The following is an 18,571-nucleotide window of genomic DNA, read 5'->3' on the forward strand; positions in this document are numbered from 1 at the left end:
ACACAATTAGATGTTCCACTAATTAGATGTTCCTCTAACAATAGAGGGAGGTAATTTGATGATTAAGAGTATTTGTCTTTTTATCCTGCTTATCAAATCAATAGCCGAGTCCTTCTTGAATATTTATTCACTGCATAGCATTATATTGACTTTTCTTTGCATAGTCTCATCAGATAGGTAGAAACTGCATACATTGGTAGTTTAATTAGTTGATAGCATGAAGATCCTACCACAGGTAAACAAAATGAAAATCAATCTAATGAATTCGAAAATATTAAGGATGGTTAGCGTTAAAGATTTCCACTTACCATCACTTTTTCTCCTCAACTTTCCCTTTACCCCTTATCCATTGACTCATCTATCCCCCACTCCTAAATTCTAGAAGAATGTTCTTTTGTTGCTATAGCCCAAGGTTAGAAATATGTACTGAATAAAGAAATAAATCCTGAGGTTAAATAAATGGTGAAGAGTTTTCTCCAGGAAACCATTTGAGGGCACCAAGGAGGCCTCTTGATATGCTGACCATGAGAGGGTTTTCCAGTAAATAGTTATATGCAGGACTAACATATACAATGAGCCAATTTCTTTTTGACTTTCATGTTCAATTGTGGCAAACCACAGGCCACTGAAATCTTTGATCCACTTTGTCTCCTTGTCTGTGCAACCGAGTAATGACCTTGACTTCTTTTTCTGAATTATTTTTCAGTCTTGGAGATGCTGCTGTGGACACTTGCCAGGTCCTTCTCATATAATACTTTTAGTCAATCAATAACTATCCAACTAAAAAATGGCATAATGTCATTATAAAATAAAGTGAAGCACATTTGCAAAGCCAAATACAGAGATAGAGTAAGATAATGAAAAAGTGGCTTCTAGTTCTCAATCAAATTTTTAGTACAATTGTGTTATTAAATGAGATTGCTCTTAAGTGAGCTCTTAGCCCAGAACATAAACAGTTTGCATAAAGTCTCGATCAGCATATTTCCTCATATGACATTTTCTCTTTTCTGGAAAAAGAAAAATCCTAGAGATTTCAGGGGGAGACACCAGAATTCTCACTATTATCTCTAAAGTAGAATTAACTTAGCAAAACATTTATGCTAAATAAACCTACATTACTTTACTTGCCTATAGATTTCTATGCTTCTCCTATTACTCATCATGGCATAAAATTAAGATAAGGCTCATGTTCCATGCCAAGGACTCATCAAAGACTGCCTCTCTATGAAGTCTGCCTCCTTGACAAGATGGCCTTACTTCTGCCACAACAATGTCTGTCAAAGTGGCTGGCCATAAAAGCACCAGCACCACACTCATCTGAAGGACACCCCTGTCGAAGGCAACTCATTTTGCCATCTTCATAGCAAAATATTTGTGCTTTGTAATATTTCAGGACAGCCAGCTTAACCTCCTTTCTCTTATGCTTATTCTCCTTGGTTTTGGTGTAAGATTTCTTCCTTTTCTTAGCACCACCATGAAGTGTCAACACAAGATGAAGAGGGGACACCTTTTGAATGTTGTAGTCAGACAAAGCACACTCATATTCCAGTTGCTTGCCAGCAAAGATCAGTCTTTGCTGATCAGGAGGAATTCCTTCCTTATCCTGGACCTTGACCTTTACATTTTTTATTGTATTTGAGGGCTCAGCCTCGAGAATGAGAGACTGTCCTGTAAGGGTTTGCATGAAAATCTGCATCTTGGTGGTGATTGCACTGCAGATGGCAGGTTGGAAAGCGATTGTAGTGATTCTTAAAACACCGATTAGTGACAAATAAGTGCCGTGAGTACAGCATGGTGACTATAGTTAACAATACTCTATATTTAAAAGTAGCTAAGAGAGTAGATCTTAAAAGTTCTCATCGCAGGAAAAAGAATTTATAATTGTGTGAAGATGAATTGTGGTAATCATTTAGTAATATGATTACCATATTATGTGATAGTAACACATATCAATGGTATATACCTAAAATTAATACAAAGTTATGTCAGTTATGTTTTGATAAAACTTAGTTGTGTACTATTTTGAATATCATATATGCATTCATTTAAATGTCACAATAGTTCTATTAGGTGAGTATTATTAACTGATTTACATATGAGAAATGCATATCATAGAGGGTTTAAGATCATACAGGAGGTGGTGAGTCAGAGATTTGACCTTGATTACTAACTTCAGAGTTCCTACTTTTAACTATTAGATTATTGCTATGGATTGAATTACTTCCCCCTAAAATTCATGTTGAAACTCTAACCCCCAAAGGTCTGTATTTAGAGATACGACTTTTAGGAGGTAATTAAGGGCTAAATGAGGTAATAATCTAATAGTATTAGTGGCTTTATGAGACAAAGAAGAGAAATCTCTTACTCTCCACAAGCACAGGACCAGAAGGCAGAGAGCTGTACCGTGCTGGGACCCTGTTCTCAGACTTCCAGCCTCCAGACCTGTAAGAAAATCAATTTGTACAGTCTATGAGATTTGGTTATAGTGGCCTAATCTGACTAAAACAATTATTTTTTCCCTAAAATGTGGACTGTAATTTAATATGTTTCAATATTGTATATTTTGTAAACTTCTTGAATGGTATTAGTTTCTTTCTAGTTTATATATTTGTCTTCGATTAAGTAAAGGCAAAAGGCACACAAAACTCTTATTTATTAAAAAAAAGTGTGCCGGCCTCACTGGATTCCTTGGCTTCTCAGGGTACGGCAGTGTCTGAGTTATGAAGGCATTAGAGATTATGTTAATCTGGTACTTCTAGAAAAAGTGATAAAAATATTATTAGATTCATTTTCTTCCTATCGCATTGCTTTACTATGAATTTTATTTCCATTTCTGCTGTAATTTAAATCACACTCTTTGACACAGAAATATTTGGTCATTCAAATGGATTTTTGAACTTCAAAGTGATAACCTTGATTTAGGCAAGTTTATTCAGATTATTCAAAATTCTAAGTGCTCTTTAGGTTGTTCAAATTGGGAAAATTTTCCAGGAGAAACAGAATCTGCTAATGAAATAGAATGTCAAGTAATTAATAAATAGATGTCCTACATTCAACTGGGTAGAAAGATGAGAAACTGGCAGTATTTCTGAAATATAGATAGAAATTACTTATGACAATACAAATTAACCTGAATACAGCACAAACAAGAAATTTTTAGTTAACACATGCCCTATCATCCAAGGATTAAGTATATTTTTTTATTAAAGTATATCATATCTATAGTAATGTGTATAAATGTTAAGTGCACAACTCAGTGAATTTTAGACTCAGATTAATATATGGAACACTACTACAGAATACTCCTACCCTGACTGGTCTGGCTTAGTTGATTGGCTGTCATCTTGTGAACCAAAAGATCTCAGGTTTGATTCCCGGTCAGGGCACATGCCTGGGTTGTGGGTGAGGTCCTTGATTGGGGGCATGTGAGAGGCATCTGATCAATGTTTCTCTTCCACTCTTTCTCCCTCCCTTCCTGTCTTTCTAAAAATGAATAAATAAAATCTTTAAAAAAAACAATACTTATTACTGTTCTCAATCAATAACCTCAAATAACCAATTCCTATCAGCATGTATTACTTTTGATTATATTTGAATTTCACGTAAGTACTCTTGTGTCTGGCTTCTTTTGTTCAATGTTATGTCTGTCAGATTCATCCATTTTATTATAGGCAGCAGTTCATTTTTAAATTTTAATTATTCTGGAGTATTCAATTGTATTAATATACTACATTTTATCCATTTTCTCTCTAGATGGTATTTCCAGTTTTTAAATATTATAAATTATTTTGTTTTTTACAAGAACATATACGTTCTACATTCTTAGTAAATTTCAATTACACAATACATGTTATCAACTATAGTCATGTGTTATAAATTAGATCATCAACCTTTATTCATATTATAGCTTAAAGTTTGTAGCTTTTTCCTAACCTTTCCATGTTTTTCCTACCCCCAGGCTCTGGCAAACACTTTTCTACTCTGTATCTGTGTGTTGGACTTCTTTTTATTAGATTCCACATATAAACAGTGATACCATAAGGTATGTCTTCCTGTGGCTGGCTTACTTCATTTAGCATGAAATAAGCATCTCCCCAAGCTCCATCCACATTGTCACAAATGTCAGGAATTCATTCTTTTGCATAATAGTCACACACACACACACACACACACACACACACACACACAACACACCCCCCCCCCACCATGTCTTGCATCTTGTGTGTATGTGTGCACATCCAAATTCTGTCTGGAAAAAGTCCAGCCATTGTTAATATAATGAGAATGGTTTGTACAACATTAAAGTAACCTGGCAGCCATTAACTGGAATGTGTATATGGGAACAATGATGACTTCACTGTACTAGTCTTTGGGGGAGGTAGACGCCATAGAATGAGCGTATGTACTGTGTGGCCGTCACATTGAAAATGACTGACCAAGTAGAGCAACAAATTTGCATCAGATTTTGCATTAAGCTTGAACATTCCTCCATGGAAACTATTTGGATGACTCAGCAGGCTGCAGCTATGGGTAACCAGTGATTGGCAGCCTCATTCATGACAACATGCCCACTCATGCATCATATCTCATGCAGAGTTTTTTGGTGAAACATCAAATCACCTAAGTGATTCAGCCCCCTATTGCCCCACTACAGCCCAGATTTGGTGATCTGCCACTTTTGGTTTTTCCCAAGACTAAAATCACCTTTGAAAGGGAATAGATTTCAGACTGTCAATGAGATTCAGGAAAATATGATGGGGCAGCTGATGGCAATTGGGAGAACTCTGTGAGGTCCCAAGGTGCCTACTTTGAAGGGGACTGTGGTGTCATTGTCCTATGTACAATGTTTCTTGTATCCTGTTCAATAAATATCTCTATTTTTCATAGTACATGGCTTGATACCTTCTGGACAGACCTTGGTTATATGTCACATATTCATTCATTCATTCATTTATTCACTCATAGACACTTGGGTTATTTTATACCTTTCCTATTGTGAGCAGAGCTGCAATGAATATGGGGATGCTGATAATACTGTTTTCATTTCCTTTGGTTATATACCTAAAAGTGGGACTGCTTGGATGAACATATGGTAGTTTTATTTTTAATTTATCAGGAACCTCCATACTGTTTTGCATAATGGCTGTATCAAATTACATTCCCAGAAATAGTATGCAAGTATTCCTTTTTTTTTAATGTATCTTCACATTTAACTCTTGTCTCTTTGATGATAAACATTCTAACAGGTGTGAGGAAATATCTCATTGTGGTTTGGATTTTTATGTCTCTATTAGTTAGTGATATTGAGTACATTTTCATGTACTGATAGCCATTTGTATATCTTCTTAGGGAAAATGTCTGTTCGGTTCTTCTGCCCTTATTAAAATCAGATTTTTTTCTTCGCTATTGAGTTGCATGAGTTCATTATATATTTTAGATATTAACCTCTTCTCAGAAATATTATTCACAAATATTTCCCCATGCTGCAGTTTGCCTTTTCATTTTGTTGATGACTTTCTTTGCTGTACAGAAGTTTTTAAATTTGGTATTACCCTATTTGTTTATTTTTGCTTTGTTGCCTTTGTTTTTGTGTCATCTAAAACATCATTGCCAAGATCAATGTTGAGGAGCTTACCTATATTTTCTTCTAGGAGTTTATACAGTTTTGTGTCTTAAATTTAGGTTTTTAATTCATTCTGAGTTGATTTTTGTATGTAGTGTAAGATAGGGGTCCTGTTTCATTCTTTTGTATGTAAATACCTAGTTTTCCAAACACTTTATTAAATAGACTATTCTTTCCTTCTTGTATATTTTTTGGCTTTTTTGTTATAAATTAGTTGACCATATATGCACAAGTGTCTTTCTGGAATCGCTATTCTGTTCCATTAATCTGTATGTCTGTTTTAATGCCAGTACCATTCTGTTTTGATCACTATAGTTTTGTAATATAGTTTCAAGCTAGAAAAGTGTGATGCCTCTGGCTTCTTCTTTCTCATGATTGCTTTGGCTATTTGGAGTCTTTTGTGGTTCCATACAAATTTTAGAATTGTTTTAACTATTTCTGTAAAAATAAAATTGAAATTTTCATAGGGATTATATTGAATCTGTAGATTGCTTTGGGTAGAATTAACAATATTAATTCTTCAAGTCCATGAGCATGGAACATCTCTCTGTTTATTTGTGTTGTTTTCAATTACTTCATTAAAATTTTACAGTTATCAGTATACATATTTTTCACTTCCTTGGTTAAATATATTCCTAAGTGTTTTTTAATGATATTGTAATGGGAATATTTTTTTATTCTTATTTATTCTACTACAGTTGACTCAATTTTTCCCCCTTTGCTCTCCTCCACCCAGTCCACCCCCTTTCCCACAGTCAATCTCCACACCATTCTCCATGTTCATGAGTCATTCACACACATTCTTTGACTAATCCCTTCCCTTTCTTTCCACCATTCCTTGCTTCTCTCCTTTCCTCTAGCAGGTGTCAGTCTGTTCCATGTCTCTGGTTCTGTTCTGCTCATTAGTTTATTTTGTTCATTAGATTCCTCTTATAAGTGAGATCATATGGTATCTGTCTTTCACCGACTCCCTTATTTCACTTAGCATAATTGATTCCAGTTCCATCCATGCTGTTGCAAGAGGAGGAATTCTTTCTTTCTGCTGCATAGTATCACATTATGTAAATGTACCACTGGTTTTTAATCTATTCATCTACTGATGGGCACTTAGGCTGTTTCCAACACTTGGCTACTGTAAGTAGTGCTGCTGTGAACTAGGAGTGCATAAGTTCCTTTGAATTGATCTTTTGGGGTTCTTAGATTACATTCCCAGCAATGGAATCACTGGGTCAAAAGGCAGTTCCATTTTTAGTTTTTTGAGGAAATCCCAAACTGTTTTCAACAGTGGCTGCACCAGTCTGCATTCCCACCAACAGTACACTAGGGTTCCCTTTTCTCCACATTCTCATCAACACTTGTTTGTTGATTTATTGATAGCCATTCTGAGAGGTGTGAGGTGTAAAAGGAATATTTTTTACTTCTTTTTTAGATATTTTGTTGTTAGTGTATAGAAACGGAAGCATCTGTTTTCAGTATGTCACTTTAATAAATGGTAGTGGGAAAACCGGATTGTCATATGTAAAACAATAAAATTGGACCCCTGTCTTACACTACTCACAAAAATTAAAAACTTGAATGTTTTTGTCTACTGCCAACTAAAGCTGCTTATTCTTTAGCCATGACATTTTTACTCTGTGGGCCCTCTAATACTATTAATTTTCTCCATGTTTGTTGCATTGTTTAGAACAAAATGATTGAATATCCATGGCTGTTTGGCAGGAAGGAGTTTTAATATTTGCAGCTTTCTTAATTTTGAAAACGTAACCCTTACAACACTCTTTTGTTTTCAGTCATGGGGTAATATTAATTAACTGCTGTATTTTTATGCTCTGTATTATATACACTCACATTCCTTTAGGCATTCAACTACAGTAAGCCAGGCACTCTTCAAGGTAGTAGAGTTAAAGCTATGGATAAAAAGGCACCTTGAACTCATGAAGCTTATATTCTAGTGAAGTGAGACAGGCAATAAACAAACATGTGAATAGGTACTATTTTAGATCACAGGTTCTAGAAAGAAAAACAAAGTTGGAAAAACAGGAAAGGGAAAGTGGGTAGAGGAAAGAAAAGATGGGTATTTTGTATAAATCAGGAATGGTCACTCTAATGAAATAATATTTGAACAAGAAGCCTCAGTAAAGAGCCATGTATTTCTCAGGGTGGGGGTGGGGGTGGGGGAGTGATATAGGCAAAGGAAATATCACAGGGCGTGAACCTGCTGTGTGTGTGTGGATGGCTGCAGGGCGGGCAGAGGTGGGAGGCACATGGGAGCAGAGCAGTAGCCAGTGACCAGATCATGAGGGCCATGCAAAGCTCTGGTATAAATACACAAACGCTAATGAAAACTGATGAGCAAAAAAGGTTTTAAATAAATTTACAATTTTGTCTTGGGCTGCATTCAAAGCCATCCAGGGCTCCATGCAGCCCGCAGGCCTCGGGTTGGACACCCCGGGTTAGGTTTTTGTACAAGTGATACAAATGTAAGTATCCATGACTCAAACAATCAGAAGTCCATTTTTCTCACACAGAAGTCTCTAGGTATACAATTTAAAGCTGGAATTTTAGTTCTGATCTGCAAAGTCTCTGGGAGGTAAGTACCTTCTAGTTTATTGTTCCAGTCTCCCTCAGACTTTAGGCAGCAGGATGGAGAAAGCAAGTTTATAACACAGATCATACAACAACCCAAATTTCCTGGATGTAGAAATGACTTGAATGGGTAGGTAGAATTGACTCTTAGACCAATCACTAACATGATATATGTAAATAATATGTGTGTATATGTATACATATATTTCATATATACACATATTTACATATTTATATGTGTATGTGTGTATATATAAATAAAATTGTCTTGGAAAAGTCCAGCCATTGTTAATATAACAAAAATGGTTTGCTCAACTTTGATGTTACCTGGCAGCCAAGGAGAGTGGACTGGAATGTGTGTGTGTGAACCATGATGACTTCACTGTACTAGTCATTGAGAGCAGTAGACACCACGGAGTGGGCATGTGGACTGTGTGGCCATTGCATTCAGAATGACAGCGGGTAGAGCAAAAAATCTGCATCAGATTTTTTGTTAAGCTTGAACATCCCTTCATGGGAACTATTCAGATGATTCAGAAGGCATCAGAGTGCAGCACAAATAAAAGTGTGGCACGAACATTTCAGAGGTGGTGGAGAATCTGTTGAAAGTGATCTATGTTCTGGAAGGCATGCAACAAGCAGAACACCTGAGGATGTTCAATGTGTATAGGCTGCAATCAACAAAGATCAACAACAGGCAGTGAGAGAACTAGGAGGAGGTCTGGGGATTCCAAAAACTGCTGTGTTGAGATTTTGACACAGGATCCTGGCATGAAATGTATCATGGAAAATTTGTTCCATGGCTTCTGCCACCAGAGCAGAAGGAACATTGTGCTGCAGTTGCAAATGACTTGATTCAAACTGCTACCAATGAAATAGATTTCCTCAAGAAGGCCATAACTGGAGGTGAATCATGGGTGCCTACTTTGAAGGGAACTGAAACATCATTGCCTTATGTACAATGTTTCTTGTATCTTCTTCAGTAAATATCTCCATTTTTCATATTAAATGGCTGTAAACTTTCTGTACAAACCCTACACATACACACCAGAGTCTTGAACTTATCCTTAGTTCATGCTCAGCATGAGCATAATTTTCTTTTGTGGATGGATTAGTCTTATGGAGTTCCTCTCTGACCTCTTCTGCTGTCTGAATTCAGGCTGGAGAAGGTGTTGGCTTTGTTTTAGGGAAAAACTACACATTTTATTGAATCTTAATTGTTCTCTTGGGAACTCTGTGAGGTGTAATATTGAGCTTGTTCTTTGGAAAATGCAGATGAATCCTCCAATTAGCAAGAAATTAGGAAAAATGTGTATTAAATAAAACTGAGGATTATCTCCTATTGTTGCGAGGAAAATGGCTTTTTCGAAAACTATACACACACACCCCTCACAAAACACTCACACACATAAACACATCCTTTCCATTTATTTCTAACCTATTTCCTGTAAAAAAATTTAATGACAATATTATACTACACAGAGGAGTTGATGGTTGATAAATTTTATCATTTCAGAGTTTGTCTGAATCCCTAAAAATAATATTTACTACTATCCAAATATATATTTCTAATTTGAGGAATATGTAAAATTATTAAATATAAATGTGATTATAAATTTTATCTGATTTTATATATTTATGACCTGCGATATATATAGTTATATAAATATATATAATTAACTTGATATATGTATGTAGATGTAAATATATACACACCAGGAGCTTTCAGTTTCTACTGCTCAATCTGAGCTGCTACCTGTTACAACTAACATCCAGAAATCAATTAAAATCATGTATTGGCATTCTTTTGAAAAAGGCAACTTCCTTAGCCTTGAACTTGCTTTATATTCTATTGCTCAATAAAGTTTTCATCCTTGCAGGGTAAGAGTATGCTAGCATGGAAAGTGAAACCACAGAGGACCAAAAGGATCTTCCTTTTAAAATAGTTTTATAATAATTAAAAATTTTAGGTTTGAAGTCAGGCAGACATCTCAGAACAACATATTGTCAGATTATCAGTATTTTTTGATACCTTACATTTGATAATGTTATATCAACCTTTCCATTATATTTAACTTGCTAAAGTGTAAAATGTGTGTTTGTATCCTTATAGAAGTAGTATGATTTTTTAATTTGGTATATTTTGTTGAATTTCTACGTTTGCTATATTACTGATTCAGATAACATGCCCCCAAACCATAAGATTAAGAAGTTCTTGAGGTTTTTTTTTTTTTTTTGTCAATTTTCCATATGAAGAAAGGCCATTCCTGGGTTCCTTACATTTTTGACAGTGACACACTATTGAAGATTTCACTCAGGTATCAGGGAGGGATGACAAGGTAGAACAGCAAGCCCAGGAAACTCTTGAGGTCCATTTGGAATTAGTTTACCAGGCAGATTGTGGGGACAAAGTATTCATCAGCTTAATGCCTACTTTTACTGAGAGTATGTTCTGTTCCATGTCAAGTATTTAAGCATGGCTCAAAAATCAATGTAGAACTTTGAGATTGCTTAGAGTTTTCTTCCCATTTTTTCATGTACTGTGCTTGTGAGCCATTAAAAAGTAATGTTTCAGGAGGCATTAAAAACAATAATTCTGAAATGCTGTATCACACGTTTAACTGAGGTACATTCTTTCCCATTTATCCATGTGTTAACTCAGTACATAGTAAGTGAGTGCCCTTTATGTGCAGGATACTACACTTGGAACTTGCCTTATACTCTTTATAATGTATGAGGAGGCAGAAATCTTGCAAGGTTAAAAATAAACAATGAAGATTCCAAAGTGTGTAAACGCTGAGAAAGATAAATAGTGTTCTAGACCAAATCAAATGAAGACCCACTTCAGAAAAAAATGCTTTTATGATGGTAATTAATACTCTATTACTAATATTCATTAATAAAATAGGCAAAAGGTTGAAATATGGTTCATAGACTCTATGTATATGGAGAGAGAATTTGTTAGTGGAAATGCAAAACAAATTGGAGTCAGTTATTTGTGATTTAACAGTAAAATAGTGACGATTCATAAACATATGAAAAAATATTACATTTATGAATCATGTTTTAAAAGGAACATTTTCAGTGTACCTACTGAGGCCAGAAACTGCAATCAAACAGAGCAAACCTATACTATTTTTAGAGAATTGGTTTGCTAAAAAAAAATTATAAACCCAAGAAAAACAAAAATTGTAACTATTTGGAAATCAATACAACTGCAAGCCCACCAGTTTTGTATGAGCAAGAGTCATCATGTGAAATTCTAGAAGATCCAAAGTATTATGTCTCCAACATTCATTGCAGTTGTGGTCAAGGAGGAAAATAAACAAGCAGGAAAATTCCAGAAGGTGGAGCTGAGAGTCACAGAAAAGAGAGAATAGATTTCTAATCAGGACCATTTGTGTAGTTGATTAATGATTGCTATGTTTCTTTCTATTCCATTGTGAACTTTCACTGAAAATATTTTGTCCCTGTTATTCTATAGCATAGGAGGGTTGATATCTCTGGGAAAACAGAAAACTTGAGGAAAATATATATATATATATATATATATTTTTAGTGCATAGATGACCTATCTGGATCTAAGGGATAGGATTTCATTTCCCTCAAAGATCCAGCGTTTGAGCTGAGTGGAGGGGCTGAATGGGACTATGGTATTTCTTGGTGGAGGGAGGTTCTATATGTTTGAAGGAGGTAGGTGTAGGCACTTTGTAGCCAGAGGTGCAACCATTTATTTTATGGATGGATAAGCTTAATTCTCTCCAGGGTTGCTTGGAATTTTGTTAAGTTTTCAAGTAGTCATTGTTTTAGGAGCTGAGTAGCCCTAACCCTGTAGCGTGGAAATTTGGGGGAGCCTAAATCAAATGCTAGGATGCTCTGGGAGGTGTCCCTACTATGGCAGGTTAGCACTCCACTGACTCCCACACATTGTGTGACCTCTAGAGTCTGTTTATCTCACTGCTTTCAAGGAAACGTCTCTACCTGGTCTTTTTGGAGTCTTACGTTGCACATCTGTAGAATCATCAAAATAATACAGGAATAAATCTGAAAACTCCAAAGCCTTTTAAGAACATAGAAAGGTAATAAAAATAAATAACTTCCAAAAAGCTTACATGCTCAACCTATCTAGGAAGTGGAAAACATTCAAATTTCAATCTATTATAGAAAAATAAAAACCTCTCTGTGAGCTATCACCTGTGCTTCCAGGCTTCCAGGATAAGACTTCATAAAAGAAGAAAAGCGGTCTAAAAAAAAATTGCATGGGAGAGACAATTGGAGAGCTAGTGTTGGCCTGAGAAATGTCAGTCAGTCAGTCTACACCAAGCTTTTGAATTCTTGGGAAACATTTTGGTAGATCTGAGTATTAGTTAAAGGAAAAGAGCTTAAAAGTGTGCACAGGATGTGGAGAGGCAGTAATAATACAGGGAAAAGAAGAGGTTAAAAGAAAGAGAGGGAAGCCTTTTGGAGACTCTGTAATAAAGGGAAAATTTTCAAAAAAGAAAAACAGAAGGAAATTCAGAATCCTAGAAAAGAAAATTAAAAAAAATTGAACTGCACAAAATTCTCCAATTTTGCCTTGAAAATAAACTTATCAGTCAAGAAATGACAGCTCCACACTGACCAAAAGGGACACTTTTGAATTAATGATTTTATAAATCACAGCAAATAATCAGTTCTGTATATAGCTTTCAGACATTCATGCATTGCTTATATGACTACTTTAATAAGAGAATAGAAAATGAGAATCCAAATAATTCAGCTTATGTGAATTCTACTAAAAGAAATGGGACAGTAAAGAAAATTATAACAATTAAGGAGCTCCAGTGGCACAATCGGTTAGCGTGCAGTACTTATATGACAGTGTGTAGCAGAACAATTAAGAGTGAGTTCAATAGCTTGTAATACATACTTATAAATGTATATTTAAAGACACAGATTTTGAATAAAAAATTCAAAACTAGGTAGAAAAATGAAGAGAGGCAGGAAAGAGAAAATGAGAGTTGCTCAAACCCAAGAAAATATTATAGAAAGAAAAATAATAAATAAAAACTAAAATACAAAGTATCTGAGGAAGAATAGATTCAAGTATAAATTTAAAAAGTTATTTAAGGTTGAGACAATTAGATGGGGAAAGAAGAGTTTTTTTTTAACAAATGGTGTTGGGATGATTGAATATCTACAGGGACAAAAAGAAGTTGTATGCCATCTTGAACCATACATAAAAAAGTCAAAACATCAAAGACTTAAGGGTAAGAGCTACACTGTAAAAATTTTTTGTTTTCCTATATTGATTATAAGAATACATTCTAGATATAAGTGCTTTATTGGATCTATCACTTGCAATGATAATCTTTTAGTCTAAGACTTGTCTTTCTACAACAGTGCTTTGTGAAAAGCAATTGTTTAAAATTTTTATGAAGTCTTATGATCTATTTTTTATCATTTGTGCTTTTTGTGTGCCAGTTAAGAAATCTTTACCTCATCCAGTCATGAAAAATTTCTCTTATGTTTTCTTCTACATGTCGTATAGACATGTACACTGTTTTAGCTCGTACACTGTTTTATGAATAATCTATTTGGAATTAATTTTTATATGTGATGTGAAATTAAAGTCCAAGTTTATGGTTTTGCACATAAATATTTCTTTCTTTGAGTACCATATGTTGAAAGACACATTTTTCTATTATCTTAACTTTGAAATTCACTTATCATATGTATGTGAGTTTGTATCAGAATTCCCCATTCTCTTTCACTGGCCTGCATTTTTATTTCTTAGACCAATGATAGAGATTATCTTAACATAGTAAAACAGTTAATCCTAAATAAAAAGGTATTAGTTCTAAAGGTAATATCTGAATGGGAAAACTGTAGAGGTATTTCCACTAAGATCATGAAGAAGGGAGAGACTATTTCCATTATTGCTCAACATTTTACTTAAGATATTAGCTAATGTGATTAAAAAAGAGGGGGAAAAATTAAGGGTGGAAAAGCTGGGAAAAAAAGAATCCAAATAGAGGAACATCTATTTATAGATTATATGATTGTATACCTGAAAACCCTAGAGAATAAAGCTAAAACTAAGCCATAGTATAAAGGAATTCAGTAAATTAGTAAGATATAAAGCTAACATACAGAAATCTATAGACTTCATATACAAAACAATAACCAGGTAGAGATGTTCTCTGAAGGGACCAGAGGGAGGTTTTTTTTTTTTTTTTTTTTTTTAATAAAAGACCTTAAAATAAATAATTTGATCTTTGGGGACTGTAAATTCTCTATTGAAATACTCAGCTATACCATGTAACATATAAATAGCCACAGTGCATAAATAAATGAGTGCCGCTATGTTCCAATAAAACTTAATTCACAACAATAGGCATTGGGCCACATTTCGTCCTCAGAAAACAGATAGAAAAAATACAAAAGAAACCACTTACATAGAAAGAAATATCTTGCGTAAGAAGGAAAGGGAAGTAAGAAATTTTTCATGTATCAACTAATTTGTGCAAAATACAATACATGAAGAATAAACCAGAGAGTAACGAGATTGTTACCTGCAGGAGATGGATGAGGACAGGACAGAAAAGACAGAAGGAAGATGGTAAGACAGGCATCTCTGTGGACAGCTCTGATTTTTGAAACCATGTTTATAGTTCACATAATCAGTGAGTAAAAATAAATGAAATCAATAAGAATAGGGGAAACACCCAAACTGTAATAAAAACAGAAACAAACAAATGAGTTGTATTAACAATGATAGCATAACCACACTGAGGAGAAAAAAAAATAACCCTTAGGAAAATTTAAACATAGTGTTTGGTTCATATGCTCCCAGGTTAAAGACAAAAAAACAACTATAAACAAATATTAAACTCTTAGCGGGTAGCATGGGGTAGTATTGATAATTCTGGAACTATATTCTGTATATTTTAAGATTGAGCAAATAACAAGATATATTGTGGCCACTGTTGGCATAAGAATTTGGATAATAGAGGGGAGAGGATAGAATGAACCCTATGGTGGTGGGTTAAAACTAGAGATATTAAGTCTACACATTTTTTTAATAGACAAATAAAAATAGCAATTGATAAGGGTATGTGTTTGTATCTTGTGTGTGTGTGTACGTGTGTGTACATGTTTCTTAGCTGCTTTGCTGAGAGTATCCAGAAACAGGCACTTATCACCTAGACCTCAGACCTTGACTTCTAAACATCTTTTCCATAAAATAACCCGCCTCCCCCGCAAAACTAGGCCTCTTTGGAGAAATGTCTGATGCCAGTGCTGGATAACAGAATGTTCATGACGAGTCTGGAATATTTAATTTGCAGAATAAAATGAAATGATTAAAGAATAAGACATGTCAAAAGAATTCTGGATCTGGTTTCAAGGGATCCCTAAATCTGGGATATGAGCATCAAAATAAATAATGATACAAAATAATGTGTAACACAAAATAAAACAAGGATCCATGAGCCCACACCCACAGTAAGAGAAGAAGGGAGGGAGGAAAGAATAATGAGAGGAAAATGGGGAACGAAGTGAAAAACCCTTTCTTATAGTAGAGTACCAAATAACAGCTATAAAAGAAATGATGGAATTTAAAATTGGCATTTAGTAAACATCATAGCAACAATCTATTCAGGCAAAAATCATCAAGGAATGGCAAAACTAAGTTGAAACTTTGTGGAAAAACAGCTTTTTACATAATCTCAAAGTACCTTTCCACAAGATACTCACTAGTTACCAAAGGAAAAGTGGTATCATTATAGTGGAAACACCTGGCAAACAACACCTTAACCAAGTGATCAAAAGTAACATCACCAGTAATGGGAGCAATCAGCGTCATGTGTCCCTTGATAGAATACGCTGAGAACATAAGATGGCTTCAGTGGGGCACTTGCCAAATACCTGACTCTCCTCATGAGAAAACATCAGACAGACTCAAATTGAAGTGCATTCTGCAAAATTACTGGCACACATCTTGAAACACACTAAATGTCAGAGGAGCTGTTTGAGATTAACACAGGAGACTAAAGAAACATAACAACTAAATGCAATGTGTGACCTGGGATCTTCTTTTGCTATAAAGAATATTATTGGGACAATTAGCAAAATCTGAAATAAGGCTTGCAGAGTAGATCATAGTGTTGTATCAATAATATTCTGATTTTGAAAATGATACTGAAGTTATATAAGAGGACATCCTGTTGTTAGGAACTATATAGGGAGGCATTAAAGAATAAAGAGGCAAACTGCAAGTTATTTTCATATAGTTCAGGGAAAAAATTATGTATAAAGTAGAATAAAAAAAAGATATGGTAAAATATTTATTTATTGAACAATTTTTAAAACTTGAATAAAGGGCATAAGGGAATTGTCTGTATTATTCTTGCAATGTATCTGTAAATCTGATATGTCAAGAAAAAGTTAAAAGAAAAAAGAGGAAGTAGGGTCCACTAAACAGTTCTCCCCTGAAGGTCAGCAGCTTGCCTACTAGAGGGTTGGAAATTAAAATACTGTTTAACATATTAGTCTTGACAATATAATTTTTGAGTCAAGATTGTTTACAACTTAAAGTGACCATAGGATTTATATTACCTCCGAGTCACCAGAAATGTCATAGATCCTGCCGGAGTTTTTTTTTCCCCCTGCCAGCAGAGAAAATTGTCTCCACTGATTAAATTTTTAATAGATGATAGAAGACAAAAATGAAGTTGCATTTATATCTCAAAAAATCAGTAGAAGAAAATATTAATACCAGGTACATGTCATTTCCAAATTAGGTCACTAGAGTGATATCAGATGGGAAACTCTCTAAACTTGTGTACAAGCTGATGAACTGTTCAAAAAATAGCTACTACTTTAAATTAACAGTTATCCATGGAGTTTATGTCAATAAATGTCAATTCATTACTTTTTTCACATGGAGAAACCAAACCCATACTGTGGAAATTTGACACCTTATTAAAGTTAAGGCATGCAATCCATGAAAGCTGGATCTTTTAAGGAAGGTGTTTATTCAAATATATGTAATTGTCTATTTTACAAATTTAAGCTGTATTTATAATTCTCATTTCCATAGGAAGTTCAACAAATGATAACAATAACAACAATAACAACAAATCCTCCCATCTCAAAAAATTTCTATACTCTCCTTTAAATAGAAAAAAGCAATTTCAAAAGTAACATAAGCAAAATTTTGTATTTTCAGGAGTGAGTGTTAAAGAGTGTTAGAGAGTAAGAGTAAAGCTTTATGTTAAGTCTCTCTTGTTTTTGCTCTGAGAGTGGGCTTTGTTCCACTATGTTCTATTTTGAATATGATGACCTATATCCCAGTTGAAGTAATCCACTTTTAATCTGTTTACACTCTGGTTTATTTAAATACAACTCTGAAGCTGGGAAGGAAGTTTGAGAGATGCAGGTATCTTTAAGTAAAAAGAGGGATTATATTAGATATTGTTTATCTAAATGTAAAAAACATGTTCTTGCTGGTGTTGAGCACCAGCCTACGAACTGATAGGTCACTGGTTTGATTTCCCCATCAGGGCACATGCCTGGGTTGTAGGCCAGGTCCCCAGTTGGCACTGATTGACGTTTCACATACCAATGTTTCTCTCCCTCTCTTTCTCCCTTCCTTTTCCTGTCTCTGAAAATAAATAAATAAAATCTTAATAAAACAAAACAAAACAGATCCATGTTTCATTTAATTACTGCATTAGCCATCTGTCCATGTCTTGGATCAAAGCATTCATTTTCATATTAGATAAAAAATCTTAATCAGTCAGTTTGCATTCTAATTTGTTTGATTCTTTTAAAGACTGAGACAGTTGGAACATCTGAAAGATTTAAAATTTGGAACAAAAAAGTTAAAGCTAGCCCACAGATCATTTTATATATATTGTATTCTTATTTACACTACTTTGAGGAATGTCATTTTTAAAGAAATCATCTGAAAAATAGGATAACTAGTAAGAAACTCTGGTATGATATTTATAATAAAATCCAGTAAAATTAAAAATACATTCTATGACTCAAATCTTTTTAGTTTTACCAGGTTTTTATTGACAATACAGTTAATCCTATCCTAATAATGAGATTGAACCATGTTACTAATGCATGATATATTTGCAAGAGAAAAAAACAATAAAATTATTACTATTTAAAAACATTTGGAATTATGAAATTTCAACAGAAAAAAGAAAAATACTTTTTATTGTAGTAACATTAGTTTCTAGCATTATATAAGTTTCAGATGTGTAGCATTATAAATCAATATGTGCATGTACTGCATTGTGTTCACTACCAAAAGTCTGGTTTCCATCTGTCAACAAACAACTAAGTCCCATTACTCATTTTGCCCTC

General features: G+C 34.3%; 1 protein-coding gene across 1 annotated transcript; it reads right to left on the bottom strand.

The window, feature by feature from the left end:
• Nucleotides 1–1,222: 1,222 nt before the first annotated feature.
• LOC129066831 (ubiquitin-40S ribosomal protein S27a-like) lies at nucleotides 1,223–1,696 on the bottom strand. The gene has a single exon (XM_054568614.1). The coding sequence runs from the start codon at nucleotides 1,694–1,696 to the stop codon at nucleotides 1,223–1,225; it is 474 nt and encodes a 157-aa protein (XP_054424589.1).
• Between the last annotated feature and the right edge of the window lie 16,875 nt (nucleotides 1,697–18,571).

Source organism: Pteronotus mesoamericanus, unplaced genomic scaffold (genome assembly GCF_021234165.1).
Source record: "Pteronotus mesoamericanus isolate MK-2021 breed Mesoamerican mustached bat unplaced genomic scaffold, CSHL_Meso_final contig_20, whole genome shotgun sequence".
NCBI lineage: Eukaryota > Metazoa > Chordata > Mammalia > Chiroptera > Mormoopidae > Pteronotus > Pteronotus mesoamericanus.